General features: G+C 37.8%; 2 protein-coding genes across 3 annotated transcripts in view; one reads left to right on the top strand and one right to left on the bottom strand.

Moving 5' to 3' along the window:
• VOPP1 (VOPP1 WW domain binding protein) overlaps nt 1–8,393 on the top strand; it is a 189,131-nt gene extending 180,738 nt beyond the window's left edge. The window contains exon 5 of the mRNA XM_063452122.1: nt 7,701–8,393. Within this exon, the coding sequence (XP_063308192.1) occupies nt 7,701–7,879 (179 nt within the window). The 3' untranslated portion in view covers nt 7,880–8,393. The remainder of the gene's footprint in view (nt 1–7,700) is intronic.
• An 8,056-nt stretch (nt 8,394–16,449) lies between these two features.
• The window catches only part of LANCL2 (LanC like glutathione S-transferase 2), an 86,370-nt gene continuing 83,978 nt past the window's right edge, over nt 16,450–18,841 (bottom strand). For both annotated transcript variants that reach the window (XM_063452119.1, XM_063452120.1), the window contains one exon: nt 16,450–17,084. In XM_063452119.1, the coding sequence (XP_063308189.1) occupies nt 17,008–17,084 (77 nt within the window). In that variant the 3' untranslated portion in view covers nt 16,450–17,007. The remainder of the gene's footprint in view (nt 17,085–18,841) is intronic.

Raw genomic sequence — 18,841 nt, 5'->3', positions numbered from 1 at the left:
GCAGTACGGCTTCTGGGGAGACCAATTATGAGAGAATTACAGTTATCAATGCGAGAAATTACCAGAGCATGAACAAGCTCCTTGGCAGCATCTTACATAAGTAAGGGACAGACGTGGGCAATGTTTTTAAAGTGGAATCAGCAGGATATGGCAACAGACAGGATATGAGGTGTAAAGGTGTGGCCAGAATCTAAGATAACACCAAGACAACACGGTTGCAAGGATGGACTGATGTGGGTGCCATCAATTTGCAGAGAGAGTGAAAGAGGAAGTTCAGTATTATGAGGATGAAAAATAAGACATTCAGTTTTAGATAGACTGAGTTTCAGAAAGCGGAGGACATCCAATCAGAGATGGAAGAAAGGCAAGTAATGACGTGCTCTTGGAGAGCGGGGAAGAAATCAGGGGAGGAGAGTTATATCTGGGTGTCATCAGCCTACAGATGGTAGCGGAATCCAAATGAATGAATATGTTTGCCAAGAGAGGCAGTGTAAAAAGAAAGCAAAAAGGGACCAAGAACAGAGCCTTGGGGACTTCAGCCGAGACAGGAGGAGGAGAAATGGTGTCAGTAGAAAAGGAGACACTGAATAAATGTTGGAAGAAATAGGAGTAGAATAAAGAGAGGACAGTGTCACAGAGACTGAGAGTTTGAAGGAGGAGGGCATGATCATCCATGTCAAAGGCAACAGAGAGGTCAAGAATTAGTATAGAATAGTGGCCTTTCGATTTAGCAGTGATTAGATCATTAGTTAGTTTAACCCCTTAAGGACACATGACGTGTCTGACACGTCATGATTCCCTTTTATTCCAGAAGTTTGGTCCTTAAGGGGTTAATCAGAGCGGTCTCTGTAGAGTGGAGGGGGTAGAAGCCAGATTGAAGAGGGTCAAGAGAGTTGTAATTGAGAAAGCAAGCCAGATGGCTAAAGACTAGTAGTCCCAGAAGCTTTGAGGAAAAAGTGATTTATCATCCAGAAATGCTACTTCTGCAAAAGGCGTTGGTTGCTAGCTCTGTCTCCTAAATGCAAACTTATGATTGTTGTTTGGGCTCAGAGACAGTCTAGGGTTAGATCAAACAGTACTTATGGGTAGAGAGACATGCAGATATTGAGGAATGAAAAAAGATCAAGGAAAAAAGCAGAGGAGAAACATTTGAGATTCAAGAAATGAGGTAACGAGACAGATCAGATAGGTAAAAGTCATAAATGTTGAACACAAATTAACAAGACTATCCCCTTAAGGACACAACTTCAGAAATAAAAGGGAATCATTATGGAATACTTCCGTCATTTGTCCTTAAGGGGCTATTATTGCAAAAACACTAACAAAAACAAACAAACAAACAAACAAACAAACATTTAACAAAGCAAGAGTTGAACATGGAAGGTATAATAGTTTTCAATTAAACAGTATACTGTAGGGGATGGTGGTAGATACAATTGAAAAATAGGAAGTAGATTAATAAAATAAGTAAGACAGGTATTCTTTCTTCCAGAAATGCTATGTGTGCATAAGGCTTTGTGTGCTAGCTCTGAGTCCTGAGTCCAAACTTATGAATGTTCTTTGGGGCACAGATTCTGCATAAGGCTTTTTGAGAAACCTAGAGCCTTGATTTAATGTTGTTGGATAAGCTTTTCAAATGTTTTCAAATGATTTAATATTATGAAAAATGTTTTAAGATATATTTTGTTTATATACTATATACTTTTTGATAAGAAGTGTTGCATAAAAACCCCAAAGTAACTTAACTCCCAGCCTTAATCCCTTAAGCACCAAACTTCTGGAATAAAAGGGAATCATGACATGTCACACATGTCATGTGTCCTTAAGGGGTTAATATAGGGTATCCCACATCGCTCCACTTACAAAAAATGATAGTAACTTAACCCCTTCCTGACCTCGGACCTGTAGGGTACGTCCGACAAATAACGGCAGTTATACCCTGCATGTCCGCGGCTAAAATGACCCGGGTACTCACCTGGACCGCCGATCCCGGTCGGGGGGTACTGCCCGAGACCCCAGCAGTCCCTCTGTGGCAGCTCCAGCCTCTCCAGCCCTCCAGGGCCATGTGATCACCATGATCACATGGCCGCAATAGGAGTCTATGGAGCTGCCACCCCCTGACACCTAAAATTTAAAAAATAAATAAATATATCATATAAATATATTACCGTATGTACTCGAGTATAAGTCGATCCGAATATAAGTCGAGACCCCTAGTGTGTAACCTTGGTGGGGGGGTGAGCATTTTTTTTTTTATATTATTATTTTAATATTACATTTTTTTAATATTATTACATTTTTTTATTTTATTATAATATTATTTACATTTTTTTTTTGTCCCCCCTCCCTGCTTGTTGCCTGGCCAGGGAGGGGGGCTATATTATTCCCTGGTGGTCCAGTGGATGGGCTGTGCAGAAGGGGGGCTGGGAGCAAGCTGTAACTTACTTTTACAGCAGCTCCGTTCCGGTCAGCTCCACTGTAAGTCTCGCTGTCTGCGTGCCGCGCAGAGCGTTGCCACGGTAACACATGGCGACGCTCTGACGGCCACGGCTCTCGAGAGATTTACAGTGGAGCTGAACGACACGGAGGAGAAGGGAGCTGAACGGAGCTGCTGTAAAGGTAAGTTACAGCTTGCTCCCAGCCCCCAACAGGACCGCCGGGCTTGTAATGAGCCCGGCGGTCCTGGTCTGTATTATGGCAATGTAAGTTGCCATAATACAGACCTTGACTCGAATATAAGACGAGTGGGGGGTTTTCAGCACAAAAAATGTGCCGTAAAACTCGTCTTATACTCGAGTATATACGGTATATATGTATAATTTATTATACAATAATTAAACAATTTTATAATATATTATACATATATAATGCATATATATGATTGCATTATAAGTGTACTATCAACATATATCTCAAAATGCACTTATAATGTAATCATATATATGCATTATATATGTATAATATATTATAAAATGCTTTAATAATTGTAGAATATATTATACATATATAGGAAATAAAAACGTGTGTGTGTGTATATATATATATATATATATATATATATATATTATATATATAAAGAAAGTAACCTTGGCACTCACCCTTATCCAGTAAATAGAAAAAAGTCTTGCCTAGGTGCAACCTCAGTGTTTCCATATACATCCAAACAGGTAATAGGTGCACTCATCGGTCTTGTTCCAATATTTCTTTTATTTAGTTGTGCAAATTACATGTGCAAAATCAAATAATTCCGACCAACGTTTTGACCCCTATAGGGCCTTTTTCAAGATCTTGAAAAAGACCTTATAGAGGTCGAAACGTTGGTCGGAATTATTTGATTTTGCACAACTAAAGAAATATTGGAACAAGACCTATGAGTTCACCTATTACATGTTTGGATGTGTGTGTGTGTGTGTGTGTGTGTGTATATATATGTAATATAAAAAACAAAAACATATATATATATATATATATATAATATAAATTACAAAACATATTTATATTTATTTATAACATAAATTAAAAAAACATATTTATATATATAAAAACATATTTATATATATGTGTGTGTGTGTATATATATATATATACACACACACATTCTACATTTTATATGTAGAGTAATGTCTCACGAGCCACTTATTCACGAACGTTGGCCAAAGTTAGTGTTTTTATTTGTTTTTTTTACATTTTTTTAAACAACAACTGCACTTTCACTGGTGATATCATCATCGTGATACGTTTTACTGTTTTAAAAAACTCATATTTGTGTTCAGTGAAGTCTCCAGAGTATAACAATACCCCCCCATGTACAGGTTTTATGGTATTTTGGAAAGTTACAGGGTCAATAAAGGGCTTGCCTATTTCAGTTTGCCAGATTGGTTTGCTGGGCCTATGTTGCCTATTGAGACCATGTGGTAGCCCAGGAATGTGAATTAACCCCATCATGGTATTCCATTTGCAAATGTAGACAGCCCAGTGTATTCAAAATGCAGTATGTCCAGTCTTTTGTAATAGCCACTTAGTCACGAACGCCGGCCAAAGTTAGTGTTTTTATTTGTTTTCTTGCATTTTATTAAACAAAAACTGCACTTTCACTGACGATACCATTGTTATACGTTTTACTGTTTGTGTTAAGTCTCCTGAGTATAACAGTACCCCCATGTACTGGTTTTATAGTGTTTTTGAAAGTTACAGGGTCAAATATAAGGCTTGCCCACTTCATTTTTTTCATTGAAATTTGCCAAATTGGTTATGTTGCCTTTGAGACCGTATGGTAGTCCAGGAATAAGAATTACCACCATGATGGCATACAATTTGCAAAAGTAGGCAACCCAAGGTATTGCAAATTGGGTATGTCCAGTTTTTTTATAGTAGTCACAAACACTGGCTAAAGTTAGCGTTCATATTCTTTTTTTACATTTTTCACACACAAACAAATATAAATGCTAAATCTGGCCAGTGTTTGTGACTAAGTGGCCACTACAAAAGACTGGACATACCCCATTTTAAATACCCTGGGTGGTCTACTTTTTCAAATGGTAATATAGCAATTTACAAAAATAGAAATTAGCAAATCTTATGTTTGACCCTGTAACTTTCCAAATCACCATAAAACCTACACTTGAGAGGTACTGTTTTATTTGTGAGACATTACTCTACAGAAATATGAGTGTTTTAGAGCAGTAAAATGTATTATACTGATATCATAGCAGTTTATGTGTAAAAAATGCAAAAAAAACCAATATAAACGCTAATTTTCGCCTGGGTTTGTGACTAAGTGGCTACTAAAAAAGAGTGGACATACCCCATTTTGAATACCGTGAGTTATCTACTTTAAAAAACAAACAAACATGGTTTGATGGGGGTAAATTACATTGGCCAGCTTCAAAAATGTTCCAAATAGGACATGTGTGCATGATGACACAAGTTGGAAAATTGGAATGCGCACCCTCCAAATAAGGTCTTTTAGCCCCCAGAGAACCCAACACACCTATACATGGGTGGTATCACTGTACTCAGGAGATGTTGCTGAACACATATTGGGGTGTGCTTTGGCAGTAACCCTTAAAATCAATATCAGTACATGTATTCTTAAATTGCAATGTGTGTCAAAAAAATCACCAATTTTTTTAATTTTATTTAAATTTGACATAGATTGGTGGTAAAATGGTTGCATGAAAAGAGTCAAAATACCCCAATTTTAATACCTTGGGTGGTCTTCTTTTAAAACATATTTACATGTGAAGGGTTATTTAGGGATTCCTGACAGATATCAGTGTTACAATGTAACTTGCATAAATGTTTGAATAAATTGCAAAGTGCTACTTATACTTATTGCCCTATAACTTGCAAAAACAAACACAAACTAAGAACGTGTTAACATTGGGTATTTCTAAACTCAGGACAAAATGTAGAAACTATTTAGCACGGGTGTTTTTTGGCGGTTGTAGATGCGTAACAGATTTTGGGGGTCAAAGTTAGAAACATTGTGTTTTGTTATCATATTTTATAATTTTTTGATATGTTGAAAATATTTGGTATCTTTAGAAAGACCATTTAAAGGCGAGAAAAATGGTATATAATATGTGTGGCTACAGTAAATGAGTAAGAGGAAAATTACAGCTAAACACAGACCCCGCAGAAATGTAATAACAGCCCTGGTCCCAAACGGTAAGAAAATTGAAAAGGGGTTAAACATTTTTTCTTTTTTAAACTGTAGCTTACGTGGGCTCAGTTCCCTGAATGCCGCTCATTAATGGAAAATACCTATAAATAAAATTAAAAGATCTAGTCACAGCGTGGTAAAATTATTTCCAGGCTCCCCAGAGCCTCTTTATTAAAGATTAGTCAAACAGTCACATCTGACGCATTTCGTCTAAAATACAGGAACTTAATAATTTAATTTCTAAATGGCAGAGAACTGAGTCAGAGTGCAGGGGGAGTGATCTATACACCAAAACTGCTTCATTAAAGGAACACTATAGTCACAGGAATACAAACCGGCCCCTCTGTCAGCAAAGTGCCAGGTCATTTTAGTCAACTTTCTTTCAGTGTTACGCAGGTCCATCACGGCTGGCCCAGCCCACACTCCACCCCCTTGGCTGAGATCATCAAACCTGATGATATCAGCCAATCCAACGCTTTCCCATAGGAAAGCATTAGGCGGCTATTGCACATGCACGGAAAATTGAGCGTGGAGACACTGAATGTCAGTGCTGCACATTGTTCAACACTGACCCAGGAAGCATCTAGTGGCCATCTGAGTGACTACCACTGGAGATGTTCCTAGGCAACAATGCAAACACTGCATTTTCTTTACATTGAAAAGCCTTGCAGGGACAGGCTATACACACCAGCCCAGCTTCATTAAGCTATTGTTATTGTGGCTATAGTGTCCCTTTAAGGTAAAGTTGCCTTGTTGCTTAGAGTATCCATTTAATGTATTTCTTAAAGAACCACTATAGTGCCAGGAAAACAAACTTGTTTTCCTGGCCCTATAGTGTTAATAGGTCCCCTCCACCCTCATGGACCCCTCCTGCTGGGCTGAAGGGGTTTAAAACCCTTCAGCCACTTACCTTTCTCCAGCGCCGGGCTCCCTCAGCAATGGGGAACTCTCCTCCTCCTGCTGACGTCAGCGCGGCAAGAGCCGCGGGCGCATTTAAACAGTCCATAGGAAAGCATTTCTCAATGCTTTCCTATGGACGTCCAACGTCTTCTCACTGTGATTTTCACAGTGAGAATCGCGGAAGCGCCTCTAGCATCTGTCAGTGAGACAGCCACTAGAGGCTGGATTAACCTTCAGTGAAACATAGCAGTTTCTCTGAAACTGCTATGTTTTCAGCTGCAGGGTTAAAACCTGAGGGACCTGGCACCCAGACCACTTCATTGAGCTGAAGTAGTCTGGGTGCCTGAAAGTGGTCCTTTAAGGTATAAATATAGTATACTATTACTAGCCACTTTGCAGTATATGAAAAATAGTTAACAGCTTGTTGCATTTGCAGAATCTAGATACTACTCAATAAACATGGCATCTAATATAGGACATTTTCAGTCACACAAAAAGGAAACAGTGGAAACAAATCACATTAATGCTAATATTACACAAATAAGTTTCATTGTATTTATATTTGTATTTCATCCTTTTTACAATACCAAGCTAAAAAAAAGCACACAGGTAAGCTGCAGAAGATTAAACCAGATTTCGTATTACTTTCACTTAGGGACAACACCAATTACTTTTAAAAGTAGCCTCTCTGGGCCAGTCATGTCAATAGAAAGCTTATTTTATCATAGAATTTTCATTTTATAGAGCACCAGCAATTGGCTTTGCTATTGTAAAGTGATTAGACATTGCGTATTTTAATAGGATAATTAAGAAACAGATTGTTATGAAAAGACAACTTCATTTTAAGGAGTACGTGAAGAAAGAATTCTCAGTATAAATCTGAAGGTTTATTCTCAAACTTTTGAAATTTTGCCAAAATAGAGTAGTTGGAAAAAGTGTCCAATTTAACTGCTTTTTGGTCTAAATTTGGCAAACTGACTTCTGATCAATCACAAGTCACACTTCACTAAAGCGATGCTGATGAGTTTAATTACTGTGCAACTTTAAATTAAAGATTGACACCTACACCTTACTTTTAAACATGCTTTGGAGTGCAAGTAGACAATAGACATATTTACTGTTTCTTTTTTTGTAGGACCTCCTCAACCCGGAATGCCATATTACTCTGACCCAGGAGGAGCTGCAGGAAACCCAGCAACCCCAACTTTTTATACCCAGCCGAGCACACCCCAAGGAAATCAGGCTTTCCCACCACCTCCTTACTATAACTCACCTCCACCGCCCTACGAGCAAGTTATTAAATCATGCAAATGAAGCCGTTTTATCTACGACCTGACTCTTTACGATTGCTCCTACTTACTATGAGGAGGACTCTCCCTTGACATGATACTAGCTCAATTGACATAAAAGTATTGTGTGTCTCGGTGCAGGTTAGACGATTGGACAAACTCTTTTTGTTCTTATGGGTGCAATTCTACTAATCTTTGAACCTAGTGCAATTTCTTTTACCTGCAAAGCATTGGAATGGAGTTTGAAATGCAGGTGTATGAGCTCAGTGTCCCTCCTCCGATGCCGAAGAAGCTAAATGTTTATCTTTTTCTTCATTTGATCATTTTTTAACCACTTTGTTCCATAGTATGTAGCTACTCCATTGTACATATGTTTCTCAGCTGGTGATGTACAGTACATATCGTTGCCTCCTTGTCCCAAGAGTGCTAGCAGATCATGCAATATCTACAGTAAAAGGCATGCTGTTGATGGAACCCCTATTAAATATTTCTTTTTTTTCTTCATCCCAACAAATAAAAGAAAAAGTATGGACAAATAACGGATGTGTTTTATTTTTACGCAAACATAGACGTATCTCATTCACTTCTCCCAGGCCCCATGTGTCACATTCCCCACCCAAAGCCCCTCCATGTGTCTCATTTCCCCCCAAAAGCCTCTCCATGTGTCCCATTCCCCCCCAGCTTCTCCAAGCGATTCCCCCCCAGCTCTTCCATTTGTCCCTTTCCCTCCCCCCAACCCCTCCATGTGGCCTATTCTCTCCTCTTCCCCAGCTCCCAAATGTGTCCCATTACTCCTCCCCCCATCTCCTGAATGTGTCCCATTCGCTCTCCCCCAACGCAGCACATGAAAGCGGCTAGACACCGGCCCAGAAGGTATGCAGGCGGGTGACAGTCGCAGGGTTCGCCGCTGTGGCCGCGCTCCCTGGAGTCATGGGCCTGGTCGCAGTGGCGACACCTGTGACTGTTGTAGGTACACCACTGACCAAAGGTGAAGGGGAAAGGGTGCAAAGTGAAAGCAGAGCCAACGGGAAGGGAACAAACTATATGATTGTGAGGAACCTGCAATCTGTCACGCCATGGCTTGCGGAGACACAAATAAAGGATCTGCCCCTGGCCGCATCACGACCTTGCTAAGCGTCTGACAGCCAGACTACAGCAACAACGTCTGTCCTTCTAGGTGGATAAGGGTAACTTTAATCCAAAATAAAATGGATTAATCCTGGAGAGAAGCAGTGTATTCATTGATATTATATGCCGTATTCATGACCAAGCATTTAGTTATTTACACTCTATTATTAAGCTAACATTCATCATTTGTTAAGTGGGCAAATCATTTGGAATTTTTTTTTTAAAATTCAGGCCCAATTTGAAGTATTTGGGTCTGGATTTCAGCTATCCAGGGGTGTTCGATCAGGCTTAAATCCAGACTAAATTCAGGCTCAGTAAAAAATATTTACTGTCCCTGCCAAAGAATTGATTGATAAGTGGGAGAAAAAACTATTTTTGAATCTATATATTTGCTAGCAAAACTACTAGCACAATGCATAAATGAAAGGTCTTTAAACAGAGTTAAAAGTAGTTGGTGGCATGACCGATTCCTTAATGCCCATGCTTTAAAAGATGGGGTTGTGATTAGAGTGTTGTAAGATAACAATATGCAAACACTCCAGTAACCAAAAAGGATTTATCAGAATATGGTGCAATAATAAAGTTGCAACAAACTATTGACACAAAATAGCTGGACTTACTATGTAGTTAAAACACAGGACATATGAGACAACCATGTTCTTTTGTTTAGCAGCTGTATATTGGGGTATATTACATGCAGCTCATTATAGAGATTACGGTTCTGTATGTCTATTAACGCTTAACTCCTAGTTTTCTATTAACATTTTGGAATTTTTGAGCAGTGTCTGTATCCCCCTTTTTTTGGTAATGAATGTAGAAATTATACTGACCTAAAAAAGAAAGGGAAAAAAACAGTTAATGCAGTAACTAAAAGCTGGAAAAGAAAGGGTTAAAAGCACCGAGCTGCTGTAGACTCCTAAATCACCAATGCTCCAACATTGATTATAACAAATATTATTATACTGAGGATGCTGGGAGTTTTAAGACAATACAACCTTCTTGGTTAGATTAGTGTAAAGGAAAAACGACATGAGTCACCATAACAGCATTAATCCAGGGTCAGAACAGCATTAAATTGGGTGTTATCTCCCTGTTCATAAACTACATTTTTGAGAATTGAATCCAAATGGCAAAGTAAAGGTAAAATAACCAAGTTGTGATAGATCAGCTTTTTTTTTTTCCTCAGTTTTTCTATTTGGATTTAATTTGCGAATATTCTGAGTTTAGTGGATAATCCTGAATGCATTTTATATATGTAACCAATAACCTTTGATTGTATGCTGTTATGTGGTTCCTATTACAGCATCTTTATGCAGAGGGACTGAGAATGTCATGGTTCCTTTCAGACTTGACATAGAGCCAGCTAGCCTGAGGGCACGAATATATTCCACTGAGCAAAAGCAGAGTTAAATTGACCATGTCAATTTTCGTGTAACATAGAAGAGAAAAACATTACACTACAGTATACATATGCTGAAAAGAAGAATATTCAGCACAGGCTGAGTTTGTCTCACTTTTTTTAAACATTTAAATTGATACCAAGGAATGTGCCTTCAAATTAAATATCCAAAATGTAATTTTTGGTCATATTCAGAAGTTCTTCGAAGGCACATTTAAAGGAACATGAAGCGGAGGTCCGAGGAGCTTCCTTACCGTTAGGGGTTAACATGTTACTAACAGCTTTTGTGTACACTGAAAACGTGACATACCTGCCGACAATAACATAGATCTCAGAACCAATAAACCTAGACGCGACCGTGGACTTTCCCTCAGCCAGATGATACCTTTTCCGAAATTAGACTTTTACTTGTATAGAACATAATACTGTTAGATGCAAATACTGAGTCTACGAACAGTAGAATACTGTATGTGAACCCAGACATGTTAACACTCAACTGGGAATCACAATTGCTAGTTTTGATATTCTGTAATATGCTCACAACTACTGTGAGATGTGACAGCACTACTACTTTCCTTATCTCTGTAACAACCCTCTGTTTAAAAACAAAATGGCTTGAGAAAGGTACGTACCTTTTTCAAGCTGTTTAATGAATGGGGAGCTACTGATTGGCTTAGAGCAGGGATAGGCAACCTTCGGCACTCCAGATGTTGTGGACGACATCCCCCATAATGTTCTTACACACATAATGCTGGCAAAGCATCATGGGAGGTGTAGTCCAAAACATCTGCAGTGCCAAAGGTTGCCTATGCATGGCTTAGAGCATTGGCAGTCTGTACTAAGTCAATCAATGGAGCCACTGCACAGCACTAGAACGAGGCACTGCAGAGCAGACATTGGGATTTCATCGCTTCTGAACAGTTTAACCCATAAAAAAAGGTAAGGAAGCACCACGGACCTGCTAGCACCATAACAACTTTAGTTCAATAAAGTTAAGGTGCCGCACTTTGAGATCATTTAGAACTGAAAAGTTACATTACACCAAGCTCAACAGCTTAAAAATAGCGAATATCCTGTCCAGTGATTTAATACAAATGAAAAAAAAAACTGTTGAGAATTTTCTCAGAGATGTGTGATTTCCTGGTCAACATCCTAATAATTCCCAGTTTAGTGAATAATCTTCTCAATATAAGACACCTACTTGGGAATTTTCATCACACTCAATCTAAGTTTTTCCTAAACCTAAATGTCAATCAACTGCATTAGACTGGACAAGTGAGTGGCATGATCATTTATATTCACATATTAAGTTGCTTGACTCATATTACAGTTTACAAATCTAAGAACCACCCACGAATCTGCATAAAAGTGTTCGACATGACTGAGCACCCACAGTGTAGTTAAAATGGTCAAAAAAGCATGGACACCAGAAGGTCTTCTCATATTTATCAACAGAGAATGTAATATCAAGCTATCGACTGCAATGCAGTTGAATCTTCTCTTTTTGTCCTTTAAGAATTTAACAATGGAGGCAAAACACAGAAAAAAATAGACAAGTTTGCATATATGCAACATTATATTATCCAATCTCTATGAGCTACAGCACACATTCCAAAATGTCACCTACACACACACACACACACTGTTTACACACACTTATGTCGAGCTATGAATGAATAGAATATACCCAATCACACTGTTAGATTGGATATGTCACACATAAAAATCAAGTGTATATATTTGTATTTCATGATCTGTTGATTATTTTAAAATGTCACCTATACAAATCAAGTGTGTGTGTATATACAGTTCATGATCTGATGATTATTTTAATAGGCAGATCACGTTTTAGAATTGTGCACTGTATGGATAAAAACATGATGGTGCAATTTTTTCCTGCAGTGAGCGGGTCATAATGGAAGGATCAACTCTGTGCATACTGGGGGCTTTCATATATGTTCCAATCTGCCTGAGATTAGTGGGATTACACTCCTGAGACCTACCTAAAAATGGCAGCAGTTGACATAGCTACACATAATAAGCAGCCAATAAGGAATAAGTAATTGTGTAACATTTTCCTGTATACACTTATTGCACATGTTCTGCTCAATTCTAGTACAAAAAAACCCCACATAATCTGAACGAAAACCTGAGCGAGGTTCTTTAAAACCAAAATTAACTGAATATAAACCGAACAGCCACAACATTAAAACCACTGACTGGTGAAGTTAATAGAATTGATATCACTACAATGACATCGGTCAAGGGGTGGAATATATCGGGCAGCAAGTAAACAATCAGTTCTTGAATGTCACGTGTTGGAAGCAGAAAAAAGTGGCAAGCGAAAAGATCTGAGTCACTTTGACAAGGGCCAAATGTTGATGGCTAGACGACTGGGTCAGAGTATCTCCAACAGCAAGTCTTATCTCCAACAGCAAGTCTTATCTCCAACAGCAAGTGGTATGTTCCCAGTATGTAGTGGTTAGTACCTACCAAAAGTAGTGCAAAGAAAAACAACTGGTGAAAATATGTCAGGGTCATTGATGCATTTAGGGAGTGGAGGCTAGTTCGTCTGGTGTGATCACACAGAAGAGCAACTGTAGCTCAAATTGCTAAAAAAAACCCTAATGCTGGCCTTGATAGAAAGGTATCAGAACACAGCTGTGTATGGGGCTTCATTGATGCAGTCCAGTCAGAGTACCCATGATGACCACTGTCCACTGCCGAAAGCACCTTTAATTGGGATGTGAGCATCAGAACTGGACCATGGAGCAACGGAAGAAACACGTATTTTTTTTTTTTGATCAGGTGGATGGTCGAGTTCATGTGCAGCAGGATGCACTATGGGAAGACGGCAGGTTGCTGGAGGCATTTGCTCTGGTCAATGTTCTGCTTGGAAACCTTGGGTCCTGGCATTTATGTAGATGCTACTATGCCAATGAACACCTACCTAGAGATTGTTGCAGACAATGTAAACCCCATCATGGCAATGGCCTCTTTCAACAGGATAATGCACCCTGCCACACTGCAAAAATTGGTCAGCAATGGTTTGAGGAACATGAGAAAGAATTCAAGGTGTTGCCATTGCATTCAAATTACCCAGGTCTCAAAGGATCTGTTGCTAATGACTTGGAACCAGATACCACAGGACACATTCAGCGCTCTTGTGGAGTCCATGCTTTAAAACATTAGAGCGGTTTTGGCACCATGAGGAGGAAGTACATGATAATAGGCAGGTGGTGTCAATGTGTCTGATCAGTTTATTACTCTAACATTAATGATAAACAAAATAATATACTTAGGTGGTGAATACCTACCATTCCAACTTTGTGGAACTGACTTAAAATTATAGAGATCTGAACTGTCTGATGCTACATATAAATTGCATATTTTAATCACCAGACATTAAAAATTTCATTATTATATTCAGGTTATCACATGCAACTGTCTGACTAGGAACTAGAAGAAGATGTACTGTAAAGTGATTCTACTGTTTTTACTAATATGCAATATTCAAGTTTTTGGTTCTAGGCTTTAGACATGTAGGCTTCACATATTTCTTTATTGGATGAGTACACGTACACACAAAATTAATGCAGAACAATCTATGTTATGCATTCATTCTTATCTTATGAAGTAGAAATATTACCCACTTAAACTTAACAAGCACACTAGTGAGACATTACATAAAAAAAATATTTAACAACTGTGAAACTCAAATACTATACACAGACTTATTAAAAAAAAATTGTTACACGTGGTGCATGCAATGACAACTTAATAGACAGATTGATGCCATTAAACATTTAGCCTTACTGTGGAACTGCACACCAGTGTCACATCGAGATTTTCCTACATTAAAGGGAAATAGTAGATGTGTAAAAGTACATGAATAGTAGACTTGGGTAAAAAAAATTTGGAGTGATTCGTCCAAATCAAATTATTTTTAATCCACAGATGAACGATGCAGTTGTCTGGGATTTACCTCTGGCATCTTATTTAATGGATAAGACACCACATGTAATTACCAGGCAAGTTTGAATTTGAATGAACTGCTCCAAACAAATGTTTTTTCTGTCTACTGAATAGTATTCTTCTCCGTTAGACTCATAGTAACTGATAAATATTGAACGTGCCTTAAAATTAATAGAATTTGAACTTGGATACTTGCAGTAAAAATACAATTTTCTATGGTGATTTAAACATGTGGCTATCACAAAGCTATGCACCACTGCTTAAAAAGTTCAAGTGTGTGAGTATATTATTTATAACACACACACACACACACACTTCATCCCAGCTCATCAACCTTAGACTACACATTTGTTGGACACCTAATTGACATGACACTCGACCGTGTACAAGGATCCGCTAAGTTAGCTTTTTCCTTTTGGTTTTCGGACCTTGTAAAATGGAGCTGTGGCTGCAATAACGATACATTAGATAATCTGACATGTCAAGTGCAGGTAACCTTACTTTGCCTTTAATATAACATGCCAAGTGCAGATGACTATACTGTTTGCCTTTATAGATAAGCCTGTCTGCACTACTTTGTGAGGTCACATTAGCGATGCACCACAGTCACATATTAAAGCTTTATACTTTGCATCTCTTCCCCATATGCTGAATAAATTGCACAAAATTGCTCATTGATTTTCCTACAGTCTTTGCTCAGCCGGTTTTGTCATATTATTGGCTTTCTGACATAAGCAAATAACTAAATTGAATATGTAAAAGTAACACTAAGTGTGTGATTCCTAAGATTGGTCTCTGACTGACATGCATCGCCACTTCAGACTACTGTAGATGTACTGATGCTTTTAACCATTCACCTTTTAATGTTAGCGCTGCCAGTCACCGAAGATCATACAGACACATTTCTAGGTATGGGATCAGCCACAGGATGGACACTTGATAAAAAAAAAGGTGTAGGTTCTATGTTAAATCACTTGCCTCTGTAGGTTATGCATCTTATTACTTCTCCTTGGCTACATATCAAATAAGTTCAACATCTGATAAAGCTAAGAACTAGAAAATGTGACTTTACACAGAAAACAAGTACAAAGACCAGTCACAGTCAACTATCCAAGTGTCCCAAAATGATGCTGAGACATCCTACACTTTCATTTTACAAAGACTTAACCGATAGTTAGTAAGAAGTATGAATGTCTGGAATAGATTGCTGCACATTGTGGAACTTTTTAATCAACTTTATCAACATCCACATGTTTTTTTCTTCAATTGTTAGATTTGTTATCTAGCCTCAACTGCTTCCTAAATTACAATGGTGGTTATGTATGAAAAAATATCTAGGCTCAAAGTTCTAGAAGTAAAGTGAAAATCAGGAAGATCCAACTGATCGCAAATTCGAAGGCCAGAAATATTGTTTGCTTTGTATACTTGTGCTTAACCCCTTAAGGACACATGACATGTGTGACATGTCATGATTCCCTTTTATTCCAGAAGTTTGGTCCTTAAGGGGTTAAGTTTGCAGTGTAGTATGCAAGTAGTATGTGGCTCCACTGTTTTTTTTGCAAGTTTTAAAACATCATAATTGTATATACTCATATTTCCTTGATGTTGCAGCCAACAGGAGACTACTTATGTATTAATCACATATAGTAATGCCATTTATAATTATTATTATTTTTACTATAACCTTAAAAGTACTGCCTACATTGGGAGACGAGTTGATAACCTGGCAGTTTTTAAAGGTCAGCGCCCCAGAACAACCTGAATAGCCCGGAAGAAAGTCCTACCAACAGAATAGTGACGAAGAGGAGCATGAAAGAGCATTGTAATATTTTTCCAACTGAATGTGCATTACATTAAGGACAAAATTCTAACTACGCAATAAGGGATTATTTTATCCTATGGGGATTGCAATAATTTTTTGTTTTCCATTCTTTTACGCTCCCTCTGATAGCACCACTCTTACAATTTTGCTCCAGAAGCATTATTTATACATAACCCACATTTTGCTTATTTTTAGAATACACAATAGAAATAAACTGTGATCAATGTGTTATTTAACATAAGACTGTTCTTCAAATAACTTTGTTCATTAACGGTTCTAATATCATTACCTTTATATATCCTCTGTAAAACTGTGAATCCTATGGAATGATAAATGATAATAAAAATAACTGTATATAAATAAACAGGTTAAATGCACGGTATGCACCTCAGTTGCTATTGTGAGAATTTCTGGTAAATATGTTTTGGGATTGATCTCATTTCCAATATGGAGGTTATTTCAAGGTGTGGCATGTACCAAATAAATAAACTGCATGTTACATGTTACATGTTACGAGTACATATCTCTACAATTATTCTGAAAATTGCACACCAATGTTGCATATTTCTTGTACATAAGGGAAAAGGAAACATAAGTTAATAAGCTTTTGCAAAATACAATAAAAGCTTTGTGGCCTCCATGTAGTCTCAGTTCAGGACATCCGTGATGGCACAACTTCTAGAATGTCCTTCACAGTTAATCATCACGAAACGTTCTTCAAAGCAGTAGCATATTGAGAAACTTTGGACAGTAACACTTTGTCCAAAGCATTTCATCTTCTGAAACGTCACAGGGATAAATCCTGTCACCACTCCACCCTGCCACATGATCAAAGCTCAAATGCAGGAAAGCGTGACTTTTCTGGGGACAAAATGTCTGACAGGAAGTGGAGAGCACCAGCCATTCCTAAAAGTGAGTGAATATGTATGGTCAGTATACAGGACTTTTAGTAATAATAGGCAGCAGTATCTACTATTCATTTAAATAAAATAAAAAAGTTAATTCCAAGATTGTTTAGGTTACTATTGGTAAAAATAACATCTACTGGTAAGGATCCCCCCCCCCAAACAAACGCTACTGAGTGTAAGTGTTTGATTTAAGCCCATTGCTAAGATACACATTCAAAAGAAATAAAAAATCACACTATTAGTTAAAAAGATGGTAGTGTATATAAAACATGTTAAAAAAAATTTGCATTAGAAAGGTACACATCAAATGTTTATTCACTAAACATTGACATGTAGTGAACTGAAACCCAAATTCCAAAATTCAAGTATTCAATATTTAAACTCCAAATAGTTTAGAGAATTTTGCGAAATCAGTACTTATTGCCTAAAATTTACAATTCAGATTTCAATCTTACAATTCTGAGTTGAGTGAATAAACCTCATAATCTGTATACAATGTTGGTGAAATTGTCAGAAACATTATGAACGAATAGATATACTTACCGAAAGACTGCAAATGCCTATTACCAAAATGGCCACCAGAAATTGCTGAATAATACACATGGCAGCCATCAATGTATATACTGAAGGCAATGGCTTGACTACGTTTCAATTTGAGATTTGAGGGCTTTGAAAATGATAAATAATATGTGCTTGACATGGTGATCACATATTTACATTTTTCATATGGTTTCTAAAAACTATATAACATGAAAACTTTTATGAAACACTTATGAGACTTTACATAAAGTCTCAAATCATTGCAATTGTTAAAAAACCCTTTCTGTACTCACTCGACTCACCTAAGGGAGATTGGCGTTGGGTCGACAATCCCCATACTCAGACAATAAGGGCTAATGTGCATGTACCATGAGTGCATTAGGCCCTTCCTACAGGACAGCATTACTTCAATGTCCTTCTATGGGAATTTAATAGACACAGGATGTCCTCATGCACAGCGTGAGGACGTTCAGCATCAATTAGGCCCTCAAAAGGCACCTAGCAATCAGGAAATGCCTCTAGTGGCTGTCTGATTGACAGCCACTAGAGGCAGTTTGAGTCCTGCAATGTAGTTATTTCAGTTTCTCAAAAACTACAATGATTTACATTTCAGTTCTAAGAGGAACATGGACATTGCACCCAGACCACTTCAATTAAATGTTACAAAGCTACTTAAAATCACCTATCTTAGCAAACAAATATGGGGATGCAGTTACACCATATATTTGGAATCCAGACCAAATTCATATTGGGATGAGCACCCCACACCTCCCTGTTGGAGGTGACCACAAGAGAGTCTCTAAAACAGTTAAGCAGTGAGTATTGCAGTTAGCATGTTTATATCTCATGTAAAATTGGTTTAGAACCCAACGATATAAGGGGTTGGCTTAACATTATATGGACATGTATTTGTTTGATAATAAAGAGGATTTTAAGTAGCTGTCTCAATTTTAAAGCATATTTTTTGTGTGTGCACCCTTCCTAAATCTGTACTATAACTATCTGTAATATAACAGGACTAAGGGGGGCCTCTTAAAGTATTTCACCAAGCTTTAGGTGTCTGGAGGATGCCTTTAATTGAAATTAGTGTTCTCTCTCTGTTTGGTACTATGAATCAGTAGGAGGATTAAAAGAAGATAAAATAATGTTCTTATGTTGTTATGTTGACGATTTATCTGGTTTATAATTTTTTTTTTGGAGGGGGGTGGGTGTTCT

Source organism: Pelobates fuscus, chromosome 4 (assembly GCF_036172605.1).
Source record: "Pelobates fuscus isolate aPelFus1 chromosome 4, aPelFus1.pri, whole genome shotgun sequence".
Classification (NCBI taxonomy): Eukaryota; Metazoa; Chordata; class Amphibia; order Anura; family Pelobatidae; genus Pelobates; species Pelobates fuscus.
The sequence above is the reverse complement of the archived record's forward strand: the minus strand, read 5'-3'. Positions and strand labels throughout refer to the sequence as shown.